General features: G+C 42.6%; 1 protein-coding gene across 2 annotated transcripts in view; it reads left to right on the plus strand.

Annotated features, from left to right (window-relative positions):
* The first annotated feature begins 742 nt into the window (after positions 1–742).
* CAPN3 (calpain 3) overlaps positions 743–20033 on the plus strand; it is a 49620-nt gene continuing 30329 nt past the window's right edge. For both annotated transcript variants that reach the window (XM_047739036.1, XM_047739037.1), the window contains exon 1: positions 743–1359. In XM_047739036.1, coding sequence (XP_047594992.1) covers positions 1051–1359 — 309 coding nt within the window. In that variant the 5' untranslated portion in view covers positions 743–1050. The remainder of the gene's footprint in view (positions 1360–20033) is intronic.

Below are 20033 nucleotides of genomic sequence, written 5' to 3' on the forward strand. Positions count from 1 at the left end.
TTGTGTTCTTATCTGAGAGCCCTGAAACCAATTTTTGGAATGACCTCCCCTGGGACTCAAAAGGGAACCAGATTCAGTAACCAATTCCACTTCTGACTCAGTTGCCTAATGTGGTGTGCCTGCACAGTCTACTCAGGTGCACTTTTTGTAGCAAATTTGGTCCAGTGTTTATTTTGGGGGTGGGGAGAGACAAGAGGTGTCTAGGTCAAGTGGGCAAGAAAGAGACAGACATTCTTCTCAACTGGGGACTCTGCTGAGCAGCATTTTCCACCCAGACAGCTCCACCCAATGCTGACACCATAACATTCTGTAAGAGATGCAAATCCAGCTGAATAATCTGATATCCTAGAGTTTTAGAAAGTAAAAATTATGTTCTCAACCATGTCTAGAATATTCCCCCAGAATTCAGGATCTCACATTCACCCTGGCTACCTTTTTTCTCAGTACTGTTCTCCATTCATTTGGTGGCTGATGGGTGGACAAAGTCCATGTCCCGACTCAATAACGCATGAGCAGTTCTTTGCTACTTTTCAGCATCCAACCTCCTCAAATATTCCCCTTCCGCCTCCTGACGACACCAGCACTCAATGACCACGCGGAAACGTCCCCAGCAGGGTCCTTCTTGCCTCATGCGTCGTTTGGCTGCCCGGGAGCCTCCCTGGCTCTCATACTCCTCTTCTTCCTTCATGTCTATTTTTAGTTTTCCTGGCTCAAGCTTCTCCAGGCCCCTGAAACACAACCCTCTCTCTCCCCTCTGCCTCTCCCTCTGCCATGCGAGCTGACGGCAGGAGCCCCCAGAAATCCTCCTGCCTCCTGCCTCGGGAAAACCTCCGACTTCGGGATCACCACTCGGCTTTAAGGATGGACAGAAGCTGGATGACCTTCTGACGGGCTATAGCTCCGAATGTGGATGTGGACGTTTTTCTCTCAGATGACAGAATCACTCCAACTTCCCCTTGGCCGTTGCTTCCCTCCCCTGCAGGGAGCTGTACCTTGTTTTCTTTGAAAAAACAAAACAAAACAAAACATTTTTTCCCCAATTTGCCTGCCATGCCAACCGTCATTAGCGCATCTGTGGCCCCACGGACGGGGGCTGAGCCCAGGTCCCCGGGGCCGATTCCCCCGCCAGGCGAAGGTAAGACCACCGAGGCCGGGGGCACAAACCCAAGTGGCATCTATTCGGCCATCATCAGCCGCAATTTCCCCATTATTGGAGTTAAAGAGAAGACATTTGAGCAGCTTCACAAGAAATGTCTGGAAAAGAAGGTTCTTTATCTGGATCCTGAGTTTCCACCCGATGAGACCTCTCTCTTTTACAGCCAGAAGTTCCCCATCCAGTTCATCTGGAAGAGACCTCCGGTGAGTAGCTCAAAGACTTGGCTTTTTTCCCTCAGAGAAGTCCTGGCCCTCAGCACCTCCCCGCAGCTCCACAGTGCGCATGGGCAGGAGGTCCTCAGTGCGTGTGGGCCGGAGGTCCGCAGTGCGCATGGGCAGGAGGGGGAAGGTTCCTGGCTGCAGGCCTGCGGGCCCCCGTCCTTAGAAGCCGAGTCCATTCTTACTCTGTTCATCTCTTTTTCTGAGAAACATCTTGCTTTGTATAGTGGGAACCCAGTATAATTCATCCTATAAAAGTAAATATCCTTTTCTCAGAACAAGTCTCTTTAAGAGTCCATTTCTTGGGCTAAAATCATGAGGTTGTTCCTTAGTTTGTCAATAGCCATGACTTTCTGCAACACAGAAGCCCTGGGAAGAGGGGAGTAGCTGGCAAAGACCTGTTTTCCTCGCATAAAATGTTGGGGCGAGAAGGAGAAATCCTAGTAATCATTTTTGTCCACATACCTCACCCCACAAATGAGAAAGGCACACTGAGGGAAGGAAGTACATCGAGAGATGGCATGATAGCCTGGATTAAAATCCCTTCTCTTTAGGTAACTCTTCCAGCCTGCAGGTTTCATTTACTGTGATCAGATGGAAAATCCTATCCCCCCCACTCCCTTCTCTGATCAGACCTCCCATATGACTCTTATTCTTAATTCAAGGAATTTGGGAACATCTGCTAGAGCCAGAAAATGGGCAACTGGGGAGACAGCAGTGAACAAGAAAGACAAAAATTGGGGCACCTGAGTGGCTCAGTCGGTTAAGCTTGATCTTGATTTCCTCTTAGGTCATGATCTCAGGGTCCTGGGATGGAGCCCCACAGCACTGGGCTCCACTCTCAGCGGGAAGTCTGCTTGAGATCCACCCCCCCTGCCCCCTCTCCCTCCCAAATAAATAAATTTTTAAAAAAAGATTTTTATTTATTTATTTGAGAGAGAGACAGTGAGAGAGAGCATGAGGGAGGAGAAGGTCAGAGAGAGAAGCAGACTCCCTATGGAGCCGGGAGCCCGATGCGGGACTCAATCCCAGGACTCTGGGATCATGACCTGAGCCGAAGGCAGTTGTCCAACCAACTGAGCCACCCAGGCATCCCAAATAAATAAATAAAATTTTTAAAAAAGATTTTATTTATTTGCTTGACAGAGAGAGAGTGAGACCAGCGTAGGCAGATAGGCAGGCAGAGAGGGGAAGCAGAGCCCTGCTGAGCAGAGAGCCCGATGCAGGGCTCGATCCCAGGACCCTGAGATCATGACCTGAGCTGAAGGCAGAGGCTTAACCCACTAAGCCACCTAGGTGCCCCGATAAGTAAATATTTTTAAAAAAGAAAGAAAGATAAAAATTCCTGCTCTCCTGGACTCCAGAATCCTGAAGGGAAGGCTGTCAAGAGAGAACATTCAGTTGCTATGGGATCAGAAGGCAAGGGGAGCTAACCCCGCTCAGGGAGAAAACTGACACCACGCCCCCACCCCCAGGAGATCACTGAAGCTGAGGCCCAGTGCTATTCATTAGCTTAATCAAGTTACTCTGGGACCTGGTGTCATTGATTAGCCATGTTTTTCTTTCTAACCTGAGATCAAATGTCCAATGCTGTACTCATCCTATGTGTTCCCCAAGGTTCCTTTCCTCTCCTAACAATTCTGTGGTAAGGCCTGTGACTGCCCTGAGGATCCTCAGTTTGGAAGAAAGGACTAGCAAGAGCTTCATTCTGCAGCCCAGTCACTGCCCTGCTGCCAGAGAACTGGGACATGTCACATCCCTGTTGGAATATCTTCAGTGACACTCTTCTCCCCTCCCTGCATGCCTTCAGGATAAGTCCAAACTCCTTAGATGAGCTACAGGCCCTCCCATGCTGGCCCCAGCCTACCTGTCCATGTCATTTTCACCCTTTCCTCCTGGAGCCTGATGCATTCAGCTGCTTTGTTTTTCCCAGATCCTGTACCTCAAGGCCTTTGTTTATGCTGTCTGGAATGATCTTCTTGTTTTTATCTGATCTGCTCCACTCACCCTCTCTCCACTGCTCAGTTATCACTTCTTTCAAGCTTTCACACATCTGTTCCCCATCTGCTGAGAACAAGAACCATTCCTGGTCATCTCCAGACCTACTTAGCCAAGAAAGGACCAGGCCCACAGTGGGTAATCAGCTGCGGAAGATGAATGAAAACCCACAGCTGAGGGTGTTGAGCACCAAGAGATAAGGGCAGCCCAGCACTCCAAGGCGGTGGAGGGGAGAAGTGGGAGGGGGTGTTCCTAGAATCTTTTTTTTTTTTTTAAAGTAGGCTCCATGCCCAGCGTGGAAACCAACGCAGGGCTTGAATTCATGACCCTGAAATCAGACATGAGCTTGAGCTTGAATTGGACACTAGCCGATTGAGCCACCCAGGTACCCCCTAAAAACCTTTTCTAATACAACTGTAGACGGGGGGAAAAAAAACCCTTACAAGTGCTGTTTTTAGTGAAATCATGAGTGGATTTTAGTCTTAAAAGCTAGACTTGCATATTAATAAGAATAATGTAAGGGTCTATTATGTTCTAGGTGCTAAGTCAGTCCTAAAATTTATGCTGTCATTGCTAGTGTGACATTGGGGGCACCAGAAGACCTGTTTCAACCTGTGCTCCCATCACCAACACCCCCTCACGTACAAGTGAAGTGATTAAGGTCCAGAAAGGGCAACCACACAAGTTGGTTGCAATTGAAACAGTGAAATGATTCCAGAACTTTCTGAAGTGTAAAGCACTTCTTGGAGATGTAAGTTTCCCATGCATTCCTTATACATCATAATCTTTACCAGGTTTAAGCAGTCTGAAACGGAGACTGTGTCCTAGGAGAGGCCCTTCCTGCTTTTACTATCTGAGGCACAGAATCACTGAAAGCCAGTGAGAATATTTCTTTGCAATCAGTACATATTACAATTGGATGGTAGTGGTGGTGATAAGGGGAGAACTATTCAAGCCAGCTAAAATTCTAGTTAAGATGAGGCTGCATTTTCAGCATTTCCCTCTTCAAAGAGGGGACAGCCAGGTCACCTGTCCAGGCACACCCATAATATCTTCTCACTCACTCACCAATACTGCCTCACTGCTTTTCCTCCTGTACTAGAGAGGTTCATGCATTGAGTCTCCAAACTGATGCCTTTTGCCCTTCCTCCTATGATCTATTTCTGGAATCCAAAAGCAAACCATACAACACTTTCCAATTGTTGAGCCAAATTTTCTTGATTACAAACCCTTAGAGAGAAGAGAATGGCTTCTAGAACAGGGCCTCTGGGAAACTGATTACTCTTGCCCAATTTCATCAGGGAAATGCAAATCAAAACCAATGAAATATCACTTTGTTAGAACAGCTAGAATCAAAAAGACATGGAAATAACAGTTGTTGGCGAGGATGTGGAAAAAAAGGAACACTTGTGCACTGTTGGTGGGAATGTAAATTGGTACAGTCACTGTGGAAAACAGTATGGAGCTTCCTCAAAAAATTAAAAAGAGAAATACATTATGATCCAGTAATTCCACTACTGAGTATTTATCCAAAGAAAACAAAAACACTAATTCAAAAAGATATATGCACCTGTATGTTTACTGCATATTATTTACAATAGCCAAGTTATGGAGGCAACCCAAGTGTACACACACACACACACACACACAGACGCATGCACACACACACACACACAGGAATATTACTCAGCCATAAAAAAAGAATGACATCTTCCCATTTGCAACAATGTGGATGGACCTAGAGAGTATAATGCTAAGTGAAATAAGTCAGACAGAGAAAGACAAATACCAAATGATTTCCCTCAATCGTGGAATCTAAGAAACAAAACAAATGAACAAACAAAGAAATAAAGAGACACACAAAAAGGCTCTTGAATACAGACAACAAACTGGTGGTTACCAGGAGGAAAGTGGGTTGGGGGATGAGTGAAATAGATAAAAGAGATTAAGAGGTAAAATAAGTAAAATTTATAAAATTATAAAATAAGTAAGTCATGGAGATGAAAAGTAAAACATAGGGAAGATAGTCAATAAGATTGTAATACTGTTGTTTGGTAATAGATGGTGATGACACTTAATGAGGTAACATTGAGGAATGTATAGAATTGTTGAATCATTACATTGTAAGCCTGATACTCATATAACACTGTATGTTAATTATATTTCAATTAAAAAACACAAAATAATAATAATAAATAAGGGCACCTGGCTGGCTCCATTGGAAGAACATGTGACCCTTGACCTCTGGGTCATGAGTTTGAGGCCCACACTGGGTGTAGATATTACTTAAATAAATAAAAATTTTAAAATAGCAAAAATAATAAATAAATCATTACATTTTTCAAGTCAGGTCTTGTCACCGCTACAAAATTACCTTTGATTTTTTTTAAAGATTTTATTTACTTATTTGACAGAGATCACAAGTAGGTAGAGAGGCAGACAGAGAGAGAGGGGGAAGCAGGCTCCCCACTAAGCAGAGAGCCCGATGAGTGGCTCAATCCAGGGACCCTGGGATCATGACCTGAGCAGAAGGCAGAGGCTTTAACGCACTGAGCCACCCAGGCGCTCTTGATTTTTTTTTATAGATACTTAGCGAAGTGTCCTTAACAAAATATGAATCCTTAGCATGACAGACTCTAGCTTTTCTCTTCATGAAGAGAACTCTTAAAGAAAAATTGGGAAGATTCTAATAATTACAGAAAGAATAGTTTCTCTCTGGAGGTGGACATGATGGTTGTTTAGTGGGGGGAAAAAAAGAAAAAAAAATGCTAGTTTATTTACAAGACAGAAGGAGTCAGAATAGAAACCAAAGTGGGGTTGGGGGGGGGAGCAACAGGGCAAGAGGCCACATACCCCAGGGTCATCCCTCCACTTGACCTGATACCCAAAGACATCTTTTTTTTTTTTCCAAAGATTTTATTTATTTATTTGACAGAGAGAGATCACAAGCAGACAGAGGCAGGCAGAGAGAGAGGAGGAAGCAGGCTCCCTGCTGAGCAGAGAGCCCGATGCGGGGCTCGATCCCAGGACCCTGAGATCATGACCAGAGCCGAAGGCAGCGGCTTAACCCACTGAGCCACCCAGGCGCCCCCATCTTTTTTTTTTTTTTTAAGATTTTATTTATTTGTAAGAGCGAGTGAGAAAGCACAAATGGTGGGAGAGGCAGAGGGAGATGGAGAAGCAGATTCCCTCCTGAGTAGGGAGCCCATCGTGGGACTCCATCCCAGGACCCTGGGATGGTGACCTGAGCTGTAGGCAGATGTTTAAACAACTGAGCCACCCAGGTGCCCTGCCACCCAAAGACATCTTTACTTGTGAACTTGTGAAAAGCCTGAGGCAAGTAAAAAGTAACTTACTGGTAAAGGGAGGAAGTTAATACCTTCAGTTACACAGACAGGATGAGCCAGCACACCCAAAAACCAGAGTGTGGAAAGCACAGTAGTGGGGAAGGAGAGAGGCGTACAGAAGCACACTGCCTGGAACCCCCCTGAATGCTGGTGGGGGGAAGAGGCTCTCTCCTTTCAGAGGCTATGAAGTGGGAGTTCCAGATTTCTGAGAATCTGTGAGCCCCAGCTAACACCTGGAGAGTGCCCTGCTTAAGAGAAGCTGACACGTGGTGCAGCCACTGGGGAAAACAGTATGAGCTTACTCAAAAAGTTAAAAATAGAACTTCCCTAGGACCCAACAATCGCACTACTGAATATTTACCCAAAGAATACAAAAACACTAATTCAAAGGGATACATGCACCCCTATGTTTATAGTAGCATTATTTACAATAGCCAAGAAATGGAAGCAACCCAAGTGTCCATCCATAGATGAATGGAAAAAGAAGTGGGGTATATATGCAACGGAATATTATTCTAGCATTAAAAAAGAATGAACTCTTGGGGCGCCTGGGTGGCTCAGAGGGTTAAGCCTCTGCCTTCGGCTCAGGTCATGATCTCAGGGTCTTGGGATCGAGCCCTGCATCGGGCTCTCTGCCCAGCAGGGAGTCTGCTTCCTCCTCTCTCTCTGCCTATCTCTCTACCTACTTGTGATCTCTGTACGTCAAATAAATAAATAAAATCTTAAAAAAAAAAAAAAGAATGAACTCTTACAATTTGCAACAACATGGATAGAGCTAGAGAGTATAATGCTAAGTGAAATAAGTCAGAGAAAGACAAATGCCATATGATTTCATTCGTATGTGGAATTTAAGAAACAAATCAGCAAATGGGGAAAAAAAGAGACAAATTAAGAAATAGATTCTCAATTATCAAAACAGACTGGGGGCTACCAGAGGGGAGGTGGGTGGGGGATGGGTAAAATAGGTGGTGGGGATTAAGGAGGACAATTGTCGTGATGGATACCAGGTGATGTATGGAATTGTGGAACCACTGTACTGTACACCTGAGACTAACATTACACTGTATGTTAACTGGAATTAAGAGCAAAACTTAAAAAGCCAAAGCAAAAAAAAAAAGAAGAAGAAAAAGAAGAAGGAGCTGACACTTCCTTTACCATATTCATCCCAACTTCAAGTCTAAATAATCACCATCACAACTTTTAGAAGTTTATTATATCCCCCAGAACACAGTATTGAAACTGCTATCAAAAACTTATAAATGTTAGGATGGTTTGGGATGTTTGGTAATAGCTTTCAGCCATTCCAGTAGATGGGTTCCTTCCCTGAATTCAAAGTTTTGAAGGGAAACAGACACCCTCAGCCCCTTCGATAACCTGCCTATATTCTATGCGTACCTCTCACGGCCTGAATGTTCATCCTTACTTCTAGCCAGAAATCTCCTGGTCACAACTTTTGCACCTTCTCTCTAGTCTGACCCAGAAGATAGTGAAATAGAGTCAGCAGATTTCCTGTACATAGTCATACTCCTTGTTTGTGAATAATCTTATCTTTCCTTTAGATGTTCTAGATCAAAGAGTTATAAATCTCTAACTTTACCCTGTAAATGTGGTTTTTCCAACGCGGGGGAGGTCAGTGCCATGATCTATATACAGCCAATCCTCATTATTCACGGATTCTGAACTTACCTACTCACTAAAATTAATTTGTAACCCTAAAAATCAGCATTTATGGTGTTTCTGTGGTCATTTGCAGACATGCATGGGGCAGTGAAAAATTTGAGTCGCCCCCTAGGCACATTCCCAGATGAAATTAGGGTGACACTGGGCTTTCTCATCTTAGCTCTCATACTGTAAACGGGTGTCCTTTTCATAGTCTACATAGCGTCCCGTTTTTCACATTTTTTGCACTTCTTATCGGTGATTTCCTCTGTTTAAAATATGAAGTGCTGTCTTATGTTCCTAAGTGCAAGAAAGCCAGGGTGTGCCTTAGGGAGAAAAGAAATGTGTTAGAGTCATTCACACTGAAATTTTGGTGCTGTTGGCTGTGAGTTCAAAGTTAATGACTCAGTAAAATATATTAAATAAGGTGTCTTTAAACAGAAACACACTGAAGAATGTGTACTCATCGGTTGATAAAATTGTGGCTAGACACTCACAGGAATCTAATCCTGTATTCCCTCCAAGAGCAATGATTCCGTACTCACTAATTCAGCATTCACAGCACCATTATAGAACATAACTACCACGAATAACAAGAATGGATTGTAATTTCTATGTTCTCTGTATCCTTTTTTTAAAACATTTTATTTATTTTTTTGACAGAGAGAGACACAGTGAGAGAGGGAACACAAGCAGGGGAGTAGGAGAGGGAGAAGCAGGCTTCCAGCGGAGCAGGGAGCCCAGTGCGGGGCTCTATCCCAGGACCCTGGGATAATGACCTGAGCCGACAGCAGACGCTTAACAACTGAGCCACCCAGGCGTCCCTGTTCTCTGTATTCTTAAACATCACAACTTAAAACAATACCCTATTAAGGGTATGATTAGCAGGAAACATTACAACATGTTTTAATCCATTACGTCATGATTTTTTTGATGTTCAAATTGTTTCATCTTTGGACAGTGGGAGGCCCCTACAAGCTACCTGTGTCATTTGTTGTGCCCCCAGTCATCTTTTTTTTTTTTTTTTTAAGATTTTATTTATTTGTGAGAGACAGATAGAGAGAGCACAAGCTGCGGGGAGGGGCAGAGGGAGAGAGTGAAGCAGACCATTTTCAGGTCTCAGTTTCCTCATCTATGAAAAGAATATAGAAAACCAGAAAATCCTTCTTCCATAGAGTTGTTGTAAGGATTAAATGGCATGTTGTAAATGACATACTGAGCACAGTGAATCAATAAAGAATGATGATGGTAAATCAAAGGCAAAATGAGGTACCCCATTGAGAGTCAGCCCACTCTCAACTGAGTAGTCATGATGGTACCATGGTGCGGTGGGGTGGGGGAGGTAAGTTCTGGTGAAAGTGAAAATTCAGTAAATAATTAGGACTGCCTCCCCTTATATTCCACAAGACAGCAGCTCCTCCTGACTGTGACAGAGCTGTAGATACTATAGTGAGGAAGCTGAAATAACTTAGCAGTAAAATGCTGGAAATGGGAGGGTCAGAGACAGAAATAGCCAAGGAATGTATGAAAAGATGCGTTTTCCTGATTATGAATGAGGCAGAGCATCTGTTCATATTCATGTATTTCTTGACCATTTGTTATCTCGCTGTCCATTAAGTACCTGTCTTTGCTAGTTTTTCTATTGAGTTGGTCTTGTTCAACTTGAATTGTAGACATCTTTGGATACTGATTGCTTATTGGTTAGATGTGTTATAAATATCTTCTCGAGGTCCCTGGGTGGCTCAGTCTGTTAAGCATCTGACTTCAGCTCAGGTCATGATCTCCAGAGGCCTTGGATCAAGTCCTGCAAAGGGCTCCATGCTCAGCAGGGAGTCTGCTTGTCCCTCTCCCTCTCCCTCTGCCCCTCCCCTGCTTGTGCACTCCCTCCCTCTCAAATAAATAAATAAAATCTTTTAAAAAATATATTTTCTCCCACTTTGTGACTTGCCTATTCACTCTTTTAAGGGTTTTCTTATTTTATAAATTATTTTTTTAAAAGATTTTATTTATTTATTTGACAGACAGAGATCACAAGCAGGCAGAGAGAAAGGAAGGGAAGCAGGCTCCCTGCTGAGCAGAGAGCCCGATGTGGGGCTCTATCCCAGGACCCGGGACCATGAACTGAGCCGAAGGCAGAGGCTTTAACCCACTGAATCACCCAGGTGCCCCTATTTTACAAATTCTTAATTAAAAGCTCTTAATTAGGGGCACCTGGGTGGCTTAGTGGGTTAGGGCCTCTGCCTTCGGCTCAGGTCTTGATCCCGGGGTCCTGGGATCAAGCCCGGCATCGGGCTCTCTGCTCAGCGGGGAGCTTGCTTCCTCCTCTCTCTGTCTCTGCCTGCCTCTCTGTCTACTTGTGATCTCTGTCAAATGAATAAATAGAATCTTTAAAAAAAAATCTCTTAATTAAAAGTTCTAAGTTATTCTTAATTTATTATATATATATTTTTCCTATATAGCTAGTGCTTTTTATGTTCTGTCAAGAAAGTTTTTCCTAGGGGCACCTGGGAGGCCCTGTCAGTTAAGCTTCCAACTCTTGATTTTGGCTCAGGTCATGATCGCAGGGTCGTGTGATCAAGGCCTACACTGGGTTCACCTCTGGGTGTAGAACCTGCTTAAGATTCTCTCTTTCCCTCTCTCTCTGCCCCTCTACCCCCTATCCCTGCTTGCTTGCATACATGCTCTCTCTCTCAAAAAAATTAAAATTAATATTTTAAAAATTTTTAAAAATTTTCTTAAACCAAAGTCATTCTTCTTTATTATCATTTAGAAACAATTTTTCTGCCTTTATATTTGGGTCTATAATCCATCTAGAAATGATTTTTCTTATATAAGACAGGGATCATATTTTGTTGTTTTTCCATGTGGATGATTAAAATTCCCAGCACACCTTTTTTTTTTTTTTCAAATCCTTTCTCTGCTATTTTGTAATGTCATTTTTTAAACAGATCAAATGTCTAACAATGTGTAGTTCTGTTTCTGTGCTCTCTACCGTGTTCTACTTGTGTTTATTGATCTGTCTTTGTACCAACTCCACACCTTGTGTCAATAAGTCTTGCAGTACAGCAAATACGCCCAACTTGTTTTTCCTTTTCAGTATTGTTTTAACCCTATCTGGCTCTTTGCCTTTCCATTTAAATTTTAGAATCAAGGTGTTAAGTTCTGCAAAAATTCCTGAGGGGATTTTTACTGAGATTGCATTAAATCAACCTGGAAAAAAATGCATGTCTTGACAATATTGAGTCTTCCTATGCATGAAAAAGGGATGTCTCTTCATTTAATTGGGTCTCCTTTAGTATCTTTTTAAAAAAGATATTATTTATTTACTTGACAGAGAGAGACAGAGAAACATGAGTGGCAGGCAGGGGCAGAGGCAGAGGGAGAAACAGGCTTCCCACTAAGCAGGGAGTCTGATGTGGGGCTCTATCCTAGGACCCCAAGATCATGACCCAACCTGAAGGTAGACATTTAGCTGACTGAGCCACCCATGCATCCCTTCTTTAGTACCTTTTAATCAAGTTCTTTGATAATTTTCTCCATAAAGGTCTTGAACATCCTTTGTCAGATTTCTTCCTGGGCATCTTTTATTTTTGTTGTTTTTAGAAAGGGCTTCTTTCTTAAAATTGTACTCAATTTCTCAGGCATAAACATGCATTTGACTTTTATATCCAATATATTTGCTAAACTCCTAGTAATTCTAACAATTTAACTGTAGATCCCAAGTTATTTGTCAGTAAGTTCTGTTTCTGTATAGTTAGGTCATTTGTAAATAATGACAGGGTGACCCAGTACATTATGCACAACTGTATTCAGCAACCTAATTCCTGTTTTAGTGCACTGGCTAAACCCTCCAGCATCATGTTAATAATAAAGGAGATAACAGAATTGGTTACTTTAAATTTATTTAAATAATAAGGAAATAACAGAATCCCAGTTTTAAAGGGCAGTCAATCCTAGTGTTTCACTGTTGAATAGACCTGCTATAGATTTCTGTGGCCTCATATCTTGGTTGTGTTTCTTATAAACTGCTTAGACTTTTAAAAAAAAATTTCCAATCTGAAAACCTTTGTCTTTTAACTGAAGGCTTTAGTCCATTTAAACTGATTATGAACATCGATATATATTGGATTTATTTCTATCATCTTAACCATAACCTTTCTGTTGATAGTGCTTCTTAAATGTTCATTTTTCCTCTCTCTGCCTTTTAAAAAATGTATTGAAAGTGTTTTCTCCAGGAGCCTGGGTGGCTCAGTCAGTTAAGTCTCCAACTCTTTTTTTTTTTTTTTTTTTACAGATGTTATTATTTGTTTATTTGCCAGAGAGAGAGAAAGAGAGCACAAGCAGGAGGAATGGCTGGCAGAGGGAGAAGCAGACTCCCAGCTGAGCAAGGAGCCTGATGCAGGACTTGATTCCAGGACCCTGGGATCATGACCTGACCTAACCTAAAGGCAGATGCTTAATGACTGAGCCATCCAGGCGTCCCTGTGTCTAACTCTTGACTTTGGCTCAGGTCAAGATCTCAAAGTTATGAGATCAAGCTTCAGGTCAAGCTCCATGCTGGGTGTGGAGCCCACTTAAGAGTCTCTCTCTCCCTCTTCCTCTGTCCCCTCCCCTAAATAATATAAAAAGTGTTTTATTATTTTCTTTTCTTTCTACAAGTTCAGAAGTTATTGACTATTTCTGTTTTTTCAGTTGCCCTAAATGATTAACATAAATTTCATCTTGACAAAGCCTGAAATTGATCAAAAGCTTTATTTTCCTCAAACAGTATGAGGACCACGAGGCACTTTGACTCCAAGAACTCCTCTACCAATTCATCTGCTATTGTTGTGCATAATTTTAGTTCTATATTGATTTACAACCTTAAAAAATAGAAAATATTACAATTTTTAAAAAAAGATTTTATGCATTTATTTGAGAGAATGAGAGAGAGAGCATGAGCAGGGGTGAGGGGAGGAGCAGAGGGAGAAACAGACTCCCCGCTGAGCGGGGAGCCCGACATGAGGCTCCATCCCAGGACCCTGGGATCTTGACCTGAGCTGAAGGCAGATGCTTAACTGACTGAGCCACCCAGGCTCCTCCAATCTGATTATTAAATTATTAAATTTCAATGTGTGCAGCTAATTGGATTCTAGTTCAAAGAAAAGCAGCTATAGGGATGCCTGGGTGGCTCAGTTAGTTAAGTATCTGCCTTTGGCTCAGGTCGTGATCTCAGGAGTCTTAGGATGGAGTCCAATGTGAGACTCTCTGTTCAGCGGGAAGTCTGCTTCTCCGTCTGCCCCTCCCCTCACCCCTGCTCATGCTCTCTCTCTCTCATTCTCTCAAAAAATACATAAAATCTTTTTTTAAAAGGAAGCTATAAAAGATTTGGGGAACAATGGAAGAAATTAGCATATGGATAAAGATCTTGGATAATATTAGAGAATCATAGTTAATTTTCTTAGTGATAAGGGCATTACAATCAGTAGGAAGTGCTCTTGTCCTTAGGAGATGCCTGCTGTATCCTATATATACTTCCAAGTATTTAGGTGTGAAGTGTCATGATACTGTCAACATTCTTCCAAATAGTTCGGCAAAAAAAAAATAATAATAATAATAAGATCTATATATGCATATATAGATAGGTAAAACAAAGATGATAAAATGTTAACAATTATTGAATCTAAATGTAAACTATGTGGATGTATGTTCTTTAAACTTTTCTGTAATTCTGAAATTTTTCATTATATAAATATGTAGTATAAATAATATACAGTAGAAAACTATGAAAGTTGAAATTTAAAGTTTTATTAACAGGGTTAAAATATAAAATCAAGGAAATCTAGGATGCAGAACAAACCAAATTAGGAAAATACAATAAAATTAGAGGACATTTAACATCTGATTTTTAGAAGTTTCAAAAAAAACAAAGGAAAAAGGAAGAAAGGAAGGGAAGAAAGAAAGAATTGAAAGGGAGAGAAATGAAAAGGAATAATATAAAAATATTCTGGAACTGAGACCAAAAATCTCTATATTGAAAGGAGTCACTGAGTGCTCAGCACAAAGAATTTAAAAAATAAACTCATACCAAAGCACATAAATGTGGCTTTAGGAATTGGCAGAAGGAGGAATAGGAGGGAAGTATGGAAAACCCTTAAAGCTTTCAGAGGGAAATGATAGGTCACATACAAAGGAATGCTCATCAGGTTATACCATATTTCTCAACAACACCATATGCTAGAAGCAATTACCATTCCGTAAAAATTCTGGGAAGTGCTTTTCAACTTAAAATCCCTAGCCAAATTCTCAATCGCGTACAAAAGTAGAATTCAGATGGGACTAGAGGGTATTATGCCGAGCGAAATAAGTCAGTCAGAGAAAGACAATTATCCTGTGATCTCCCTGATATGAGGAAGTTGAGAGGCAATGTGGGGGGCTTGGGGGGTAGGAAAGCAATAAATGAAACAAGATGGGATGGGGAGGGAGACAAACCGTTTAATCTCACAAAACAAACTGAGGGTTGCGGGGGGGGGGGTGGAGTAGGGAGAGGATGGTTGCATTATGAACATTGGGAAAGGTGTGTGCTATGGTGAGTGCTGTGAAGTGTGTAAACCTGGCGATTCACAGACCTCAACTCCTGGGCCTAATAATACATCATATGTTAATAAAAAAAATTAAAAATTATATATATAAAAAAAGTGGAAATCAGAGTTAGCTGGGCAAGGACACAAGCCACTTACCTCCCATACATACTTTCTTAGGAAGCTCCAAGTTGTTTGCCAATCCAATCAAGGAGTAAACCAAAGAAGAGTTAAGATCCGGGAAATGGAATTCCACCCAGAAAGGGATAGTCAGTCCCAGGCCACTGCTCCTAACCTGGAGGGCAGCCAGTCCAGCCTGTATGGGAGAATGAAGCTGCAAAGGAAGGCCTTAGCGGGAGAGCAGTGGAACCACTAGGTTACCTGATGAGTTTAAGTATTTGGAGAAACTGCTGCTGAGGAAAAGCATTGATAAATACATAGAAAATCAGAGAATTATAAAGAATAAGAGAAAAGAAACATTTCTACAGAGAGGAAATCTAATACAGCATAGCACTTAGCTAAGAAGTGAATAGACAACTAATCATACTCAAGTAAATACTGAATTCTAACTTAACCAAAATTTATGGCATAACTATTTTGGGAAGATGGTGGGTAAAGCATAATGTGAGAAAATTAAATCTCATTTGTCTGAATAGGAATGCTGCAGATAGTTTCTAAAAATAATAAATTAAGACCACCTGTGTGGCTCAGTCAGTTGGGTCTCCAACTCTTGGTTTTGGCTTGGGTGGCAATCTCAGAATTCTGAGATCAAGTCCCAGGTCAGGCTCTGTGCTCAGCCTAGAGTCTGCTGGGGACTCTTTCTCTCTCCCTCAGCCCCTCCCCACTGTGCTCATGCTTTCTCTCTCTCTCTCTCTCTCTCTCAAATAAATAAATAAATACATCTTTTTTAAAAAAAAGTAAAGAGAGAGCCATGATGAAAGCCTGGACTCTTAGGGGCACCTGGGTGGCTCAGTGGGTAAAGCCTCTGCCTTTAGCTCAGGTCATGGTCTCAGGGTCCTGGGGTTGAGCCCTGCATCCAGCTCTCTGCTCAGCAGGGAGCCTGCTTCCCCCCTCTCTCTCTGCTTGCTCCTCTGCCTACTCGTGATCTCTGTCAAAATAATGTGATCTCTGTCAAATAAGTAAATAAAACCTTTTAATAAAAAAAAGACTGGACTCAAAAAATAATAACAATAATTAAAAGTAATAATATAAAGATATTGTTTAGAAATATAGAGGTAAATACCAGAAAAATTGCTAAAAGAATTAAAAGTGGGGGTGCCTTGGTGGCTCAGTTAAGTGTCTGACTCCTGATTTTGGCTCAGGGTCATAAGATCAAGCCCCAAGTTGGGCTCCACACTCAGCACAGTCTGCTTAAGATTCTCTCTCTCTGCCCCTCCCCCGACTCTTGCTCTCTAAATAAATAAATAAAATCTTAAAAGAAAAAAAGGATTAAAAGCAGCTGTCTCTGAGGAGAGGGATTTGCAGGGCAAGAGACTGCTATTCCTTTATGTACCTTTTGTATTGTTTGATTTTTTTTTAAAAATTTTGTTCATATATAAATGTAATAAAAATATACTTATTTCTTAAAAGAACTGACCCCCAAATTATATTGAGCTATTACGCTACTCTGTAATGCTAATGTCATGGATCAAACCCCAGTGGACATAAGAAGCTCCTGGGATCCTTCTTCAAACTGAAGAGTCCCAGACCCCTACCAACAATATTTGAATCCTTGGGTCCAGGGTGAAGCCTGAGAATCTGGAGGCATTTTAAACAGGCATCCCAGGTGATTCCGATGCAGGTTGTACAAAGACCACCCAGCCCATGATAGGTGTGGGCTGGCAGGAGTCAGTGACAGGACAGGGCCAGTGTCCCCCTGGGGGAGACTGCCAGGCCCCAATGTCCCCCCGCATTGCCTCCCAGCTTTCATTCGAGCTGTCCATCGAAGCACGATAAAACTTTGAAAAATCTGGGCTTTCTTGTGAACGGAATTCTGACGCACATGAAGCCTTCCCTCCCCAACTGCATTTTCTGCCTCAAAGGTCCTGAGCTTGTGGCCGTGGAAGCCTGCTTGTTGCCATGGGGCCCACTCCAACAGGGACTTGCGTTTGAAGTCGAGTTACCCACCCTCCACTGATTAGAGTCCCTGAATGGCCAGTCAAGGTCTTTGGGGGGATGGGGCAGGGACATCGGGAGAATGAAGGCTTCGTTAACCTCAGACAATGGCTTGGAGCAGATTCCTTCTATGCATTCAGCAGCCCGTATACGATTAGTGTATACAGCATGTTTGGAAGGCCCCATGCTATATCCCATTGGCCGCCCGTGTCAAAGGCATGAATGTCTTTTGCTGAGGCAGGGTAAGCCTCTTGGTAATTATATTTTTTTCTTTTTAAAGAAAGAATCCCAGCAAGGCTGGTGGAAGTAGCCTACAGGTCTCCAAGCCATTATGGCCTGTCCTGGGGCCGTCCCTGGCTCTCTCACTCCCTTTGCTGGCTCCCTCTCTCACTGGCATGGTGTTGCCCCTTGACCGTGGGCTCAGGGGCCTCCAGCCAAAGCTGCTGACTCTGACCACGGCCTTTCTCTGGGCTGTGTTCATTTGCATCGCGCTGCTGAGGGCGGAGGAGCTATATAGGCTTCGGCCCATTCACGGGAGGATTAGGCCTGGATGGAGGGTGCAGGGGGAGAGAGGCCACAGTGAAGGCCCAGCTCTACTCCCTGAGCGGTCACCATGCCCTACCTGCTGCCAGGGTTCTTCTGTGACCGAGTGATCAGGGAGCGGGACAGGAGAAATGGAGAGGGCACTGTCACACAGCCCCTCAAGTTTGGGGGGCAGGATTTCCTGGTTCTCAGACGACGGTGCCTAGCTCAGAAGTGCCTTTTTGAAGACCGTGTGTTCCCAGCAGGGGTTCAGGCCCTGGGCTCCCATGAGCTGAGCCAGAAAACCAAGATGAAGGCCATCACCTGGAAAAGGCCAAAGGTAGGGATGGGAGGGATGGGGCTGCAGGACTCAGTTCTTGGGGACAGGAGATCAGGTGGTCCAGAGCCTTGAAGCCGTGGGTTCTCGACCTGAGTGAGGGGTTCATCAAGGTTCTCTGACCCATGTGCCCCCAGAATGCTTTCCTGCTTCCTCCTGAAACTGGAGATGTTATTTTCTATTCCTGAACAAGAGATTACTATAACGGTCTAGAGGTCTTGGAGCCTGTGAATATTTTTAAGAGAGCTAACGCGTTGGCTTTAATGCATAGTAAAATAGTAAGGCGTAATTGATCATCATGTCTTCTTGAGAGCAGGTGTTCTGGGGAGGGGAAAGTGGAGTGGCTATGAGCCCTGAGGCTCACAGTTCAAGGAGAGTTCCATGGAAGGTGGTGAACCGTTAAGAAACAGGAGGTTGTGGGAGGCTAGAGTTGCCTTGTGAATCTTGCGCCTGAGGCTGTCTCCTTAGGGATGCGCTGCTTCTGTTTAAGCAGGAAGGTCCGTGCTGACCGGCCAGACTTCTCACAAAGCAATGTGATGCATCCACATTTAGGATTATGTGTTTTCTTGGAGAATTGCTTCCTTTCTCATTATGTGACACACCTCTTTATCTCTAATATTTTTTGCTATGAAGTCGGCTTCATCTGAAATTAATACAGCTACTCCAGTTTCCCTTTGATGAGTGCTAGCATGGCATATCCTTCTCTAGCTCCCCAAGGCTTTACACTTAAAGGGAGTTTCTTGTAGACAACATACAGACAGGTCTCTTTTCTATCCACATTCACAATCTCTATCTTTTCATTGGCAGATTTAGACCATTCGTATTTAAGTGATTATGATACAGCTAGATTCCTATCTACCATGTTTGCAACTGTTTTCTATTTGTTACAGTTGTTCTTTGCTTCTCCTCTCCCCGCCTTCTGCCTTTTTTAGTAATTTAATATTCTACATGATTCCATTTTATCCCCTCTCTTAAGTGTATCGATTATACTTGTTTTAATGTTAATGGTTATGCTATAGTTTCCAATATACATGTACAACTAATCTAATTCCACCTTCAAATAACACTATGCCATCATATATGCAGTCTAACACTTTATTACAGAAAATGCCCAGTTCCTCCCTGGCTTCCCTTCATTCATTTCACCTATGCATACGCTATCATTACTCAACACACTGTTGTTGTTATTATTATTACTTTAAATAAAGTTATCTTTAGATTAAGAATAAGAAAAATACAAGTTTTATTCTACCTTCATTTATTCCTTCTCTGAGCTCTTTCTTCCTTTCTTTATGTAGGTCCAGGTTTCTCACCTCTATCATTTTCCTTCTCCCTGAAGCACTTCTTTTAACATGTATTGCAAGACAAGTCCACTGGCAATGAATTCTCTCTGGTTTTGCTTGTCTGAGAAAGTATTTATTTCTCCTTCAGTTTTTTTTTAAGATTTTATTTATTTATTTGACAGAGAGCACAAGTAGGCAGAGAGGCAGGCAGGGAGAGAGAGGAGGAAGCAGGCTCCCCGCTGAGCAGAGAGCCCGATGTGGGGCTCGATCCCAGGACCCTGAGATCATGACCTGAGCCGAAGGCAGAGGCTTAACCCACTGAGCCACCCAGGTGCTCCTCTCCCTCAGTTTTGAAAGATAATTTCTTACATATAGAATTCAAGTTTGGTGGATTTTTCTTTCACCAATTTAAATATTTCAATCCAGGGTCAGCTGGGTGGCTCAGTCAGTTAAGCATCCTACTCCTGATCTCAACTCAGGTCTTGATCTCAGGATCAGGGGTTCAAGCCCCAGTGTGGAGCTTACTTAATAATTAAATAGTTAATTATTTTCAATCCAGTCTTTCTTGTGTGCATGGCTTCTGAAGAGATGTCTGCTGTAATTATTATCTTTGTTCCTCTATAGGAAAGGTATTTTTCCCCTCTTGGCTTTTTACAACACTTTTTCGGTCTCTGATTATCTGCAGTTTGAATACAATATGCCTAAGTACAGTTTTATGTTGTTGTATTTTGGTGGCACTTACACCCTTTGATGTTCCTTGAGCTTCCTGAATCTGTGGTTTGGTATCTGTCATTAATTTTGTAAAGTTCTTGGCCACTGTTACTTCAGATATTTCTTC

Source organism: Lutra lutra, chromosome 7, assembly GCF_902655055.1.
Source record: "Lutra lutra chromosome 7, mLutLut1.2, whole genome shotgun sequence".
NCBI lineage: Eukaryota > Metazoa > Chordata > Mammalia > Carnivora > Mustelidae > Lutra > Lutra lutra.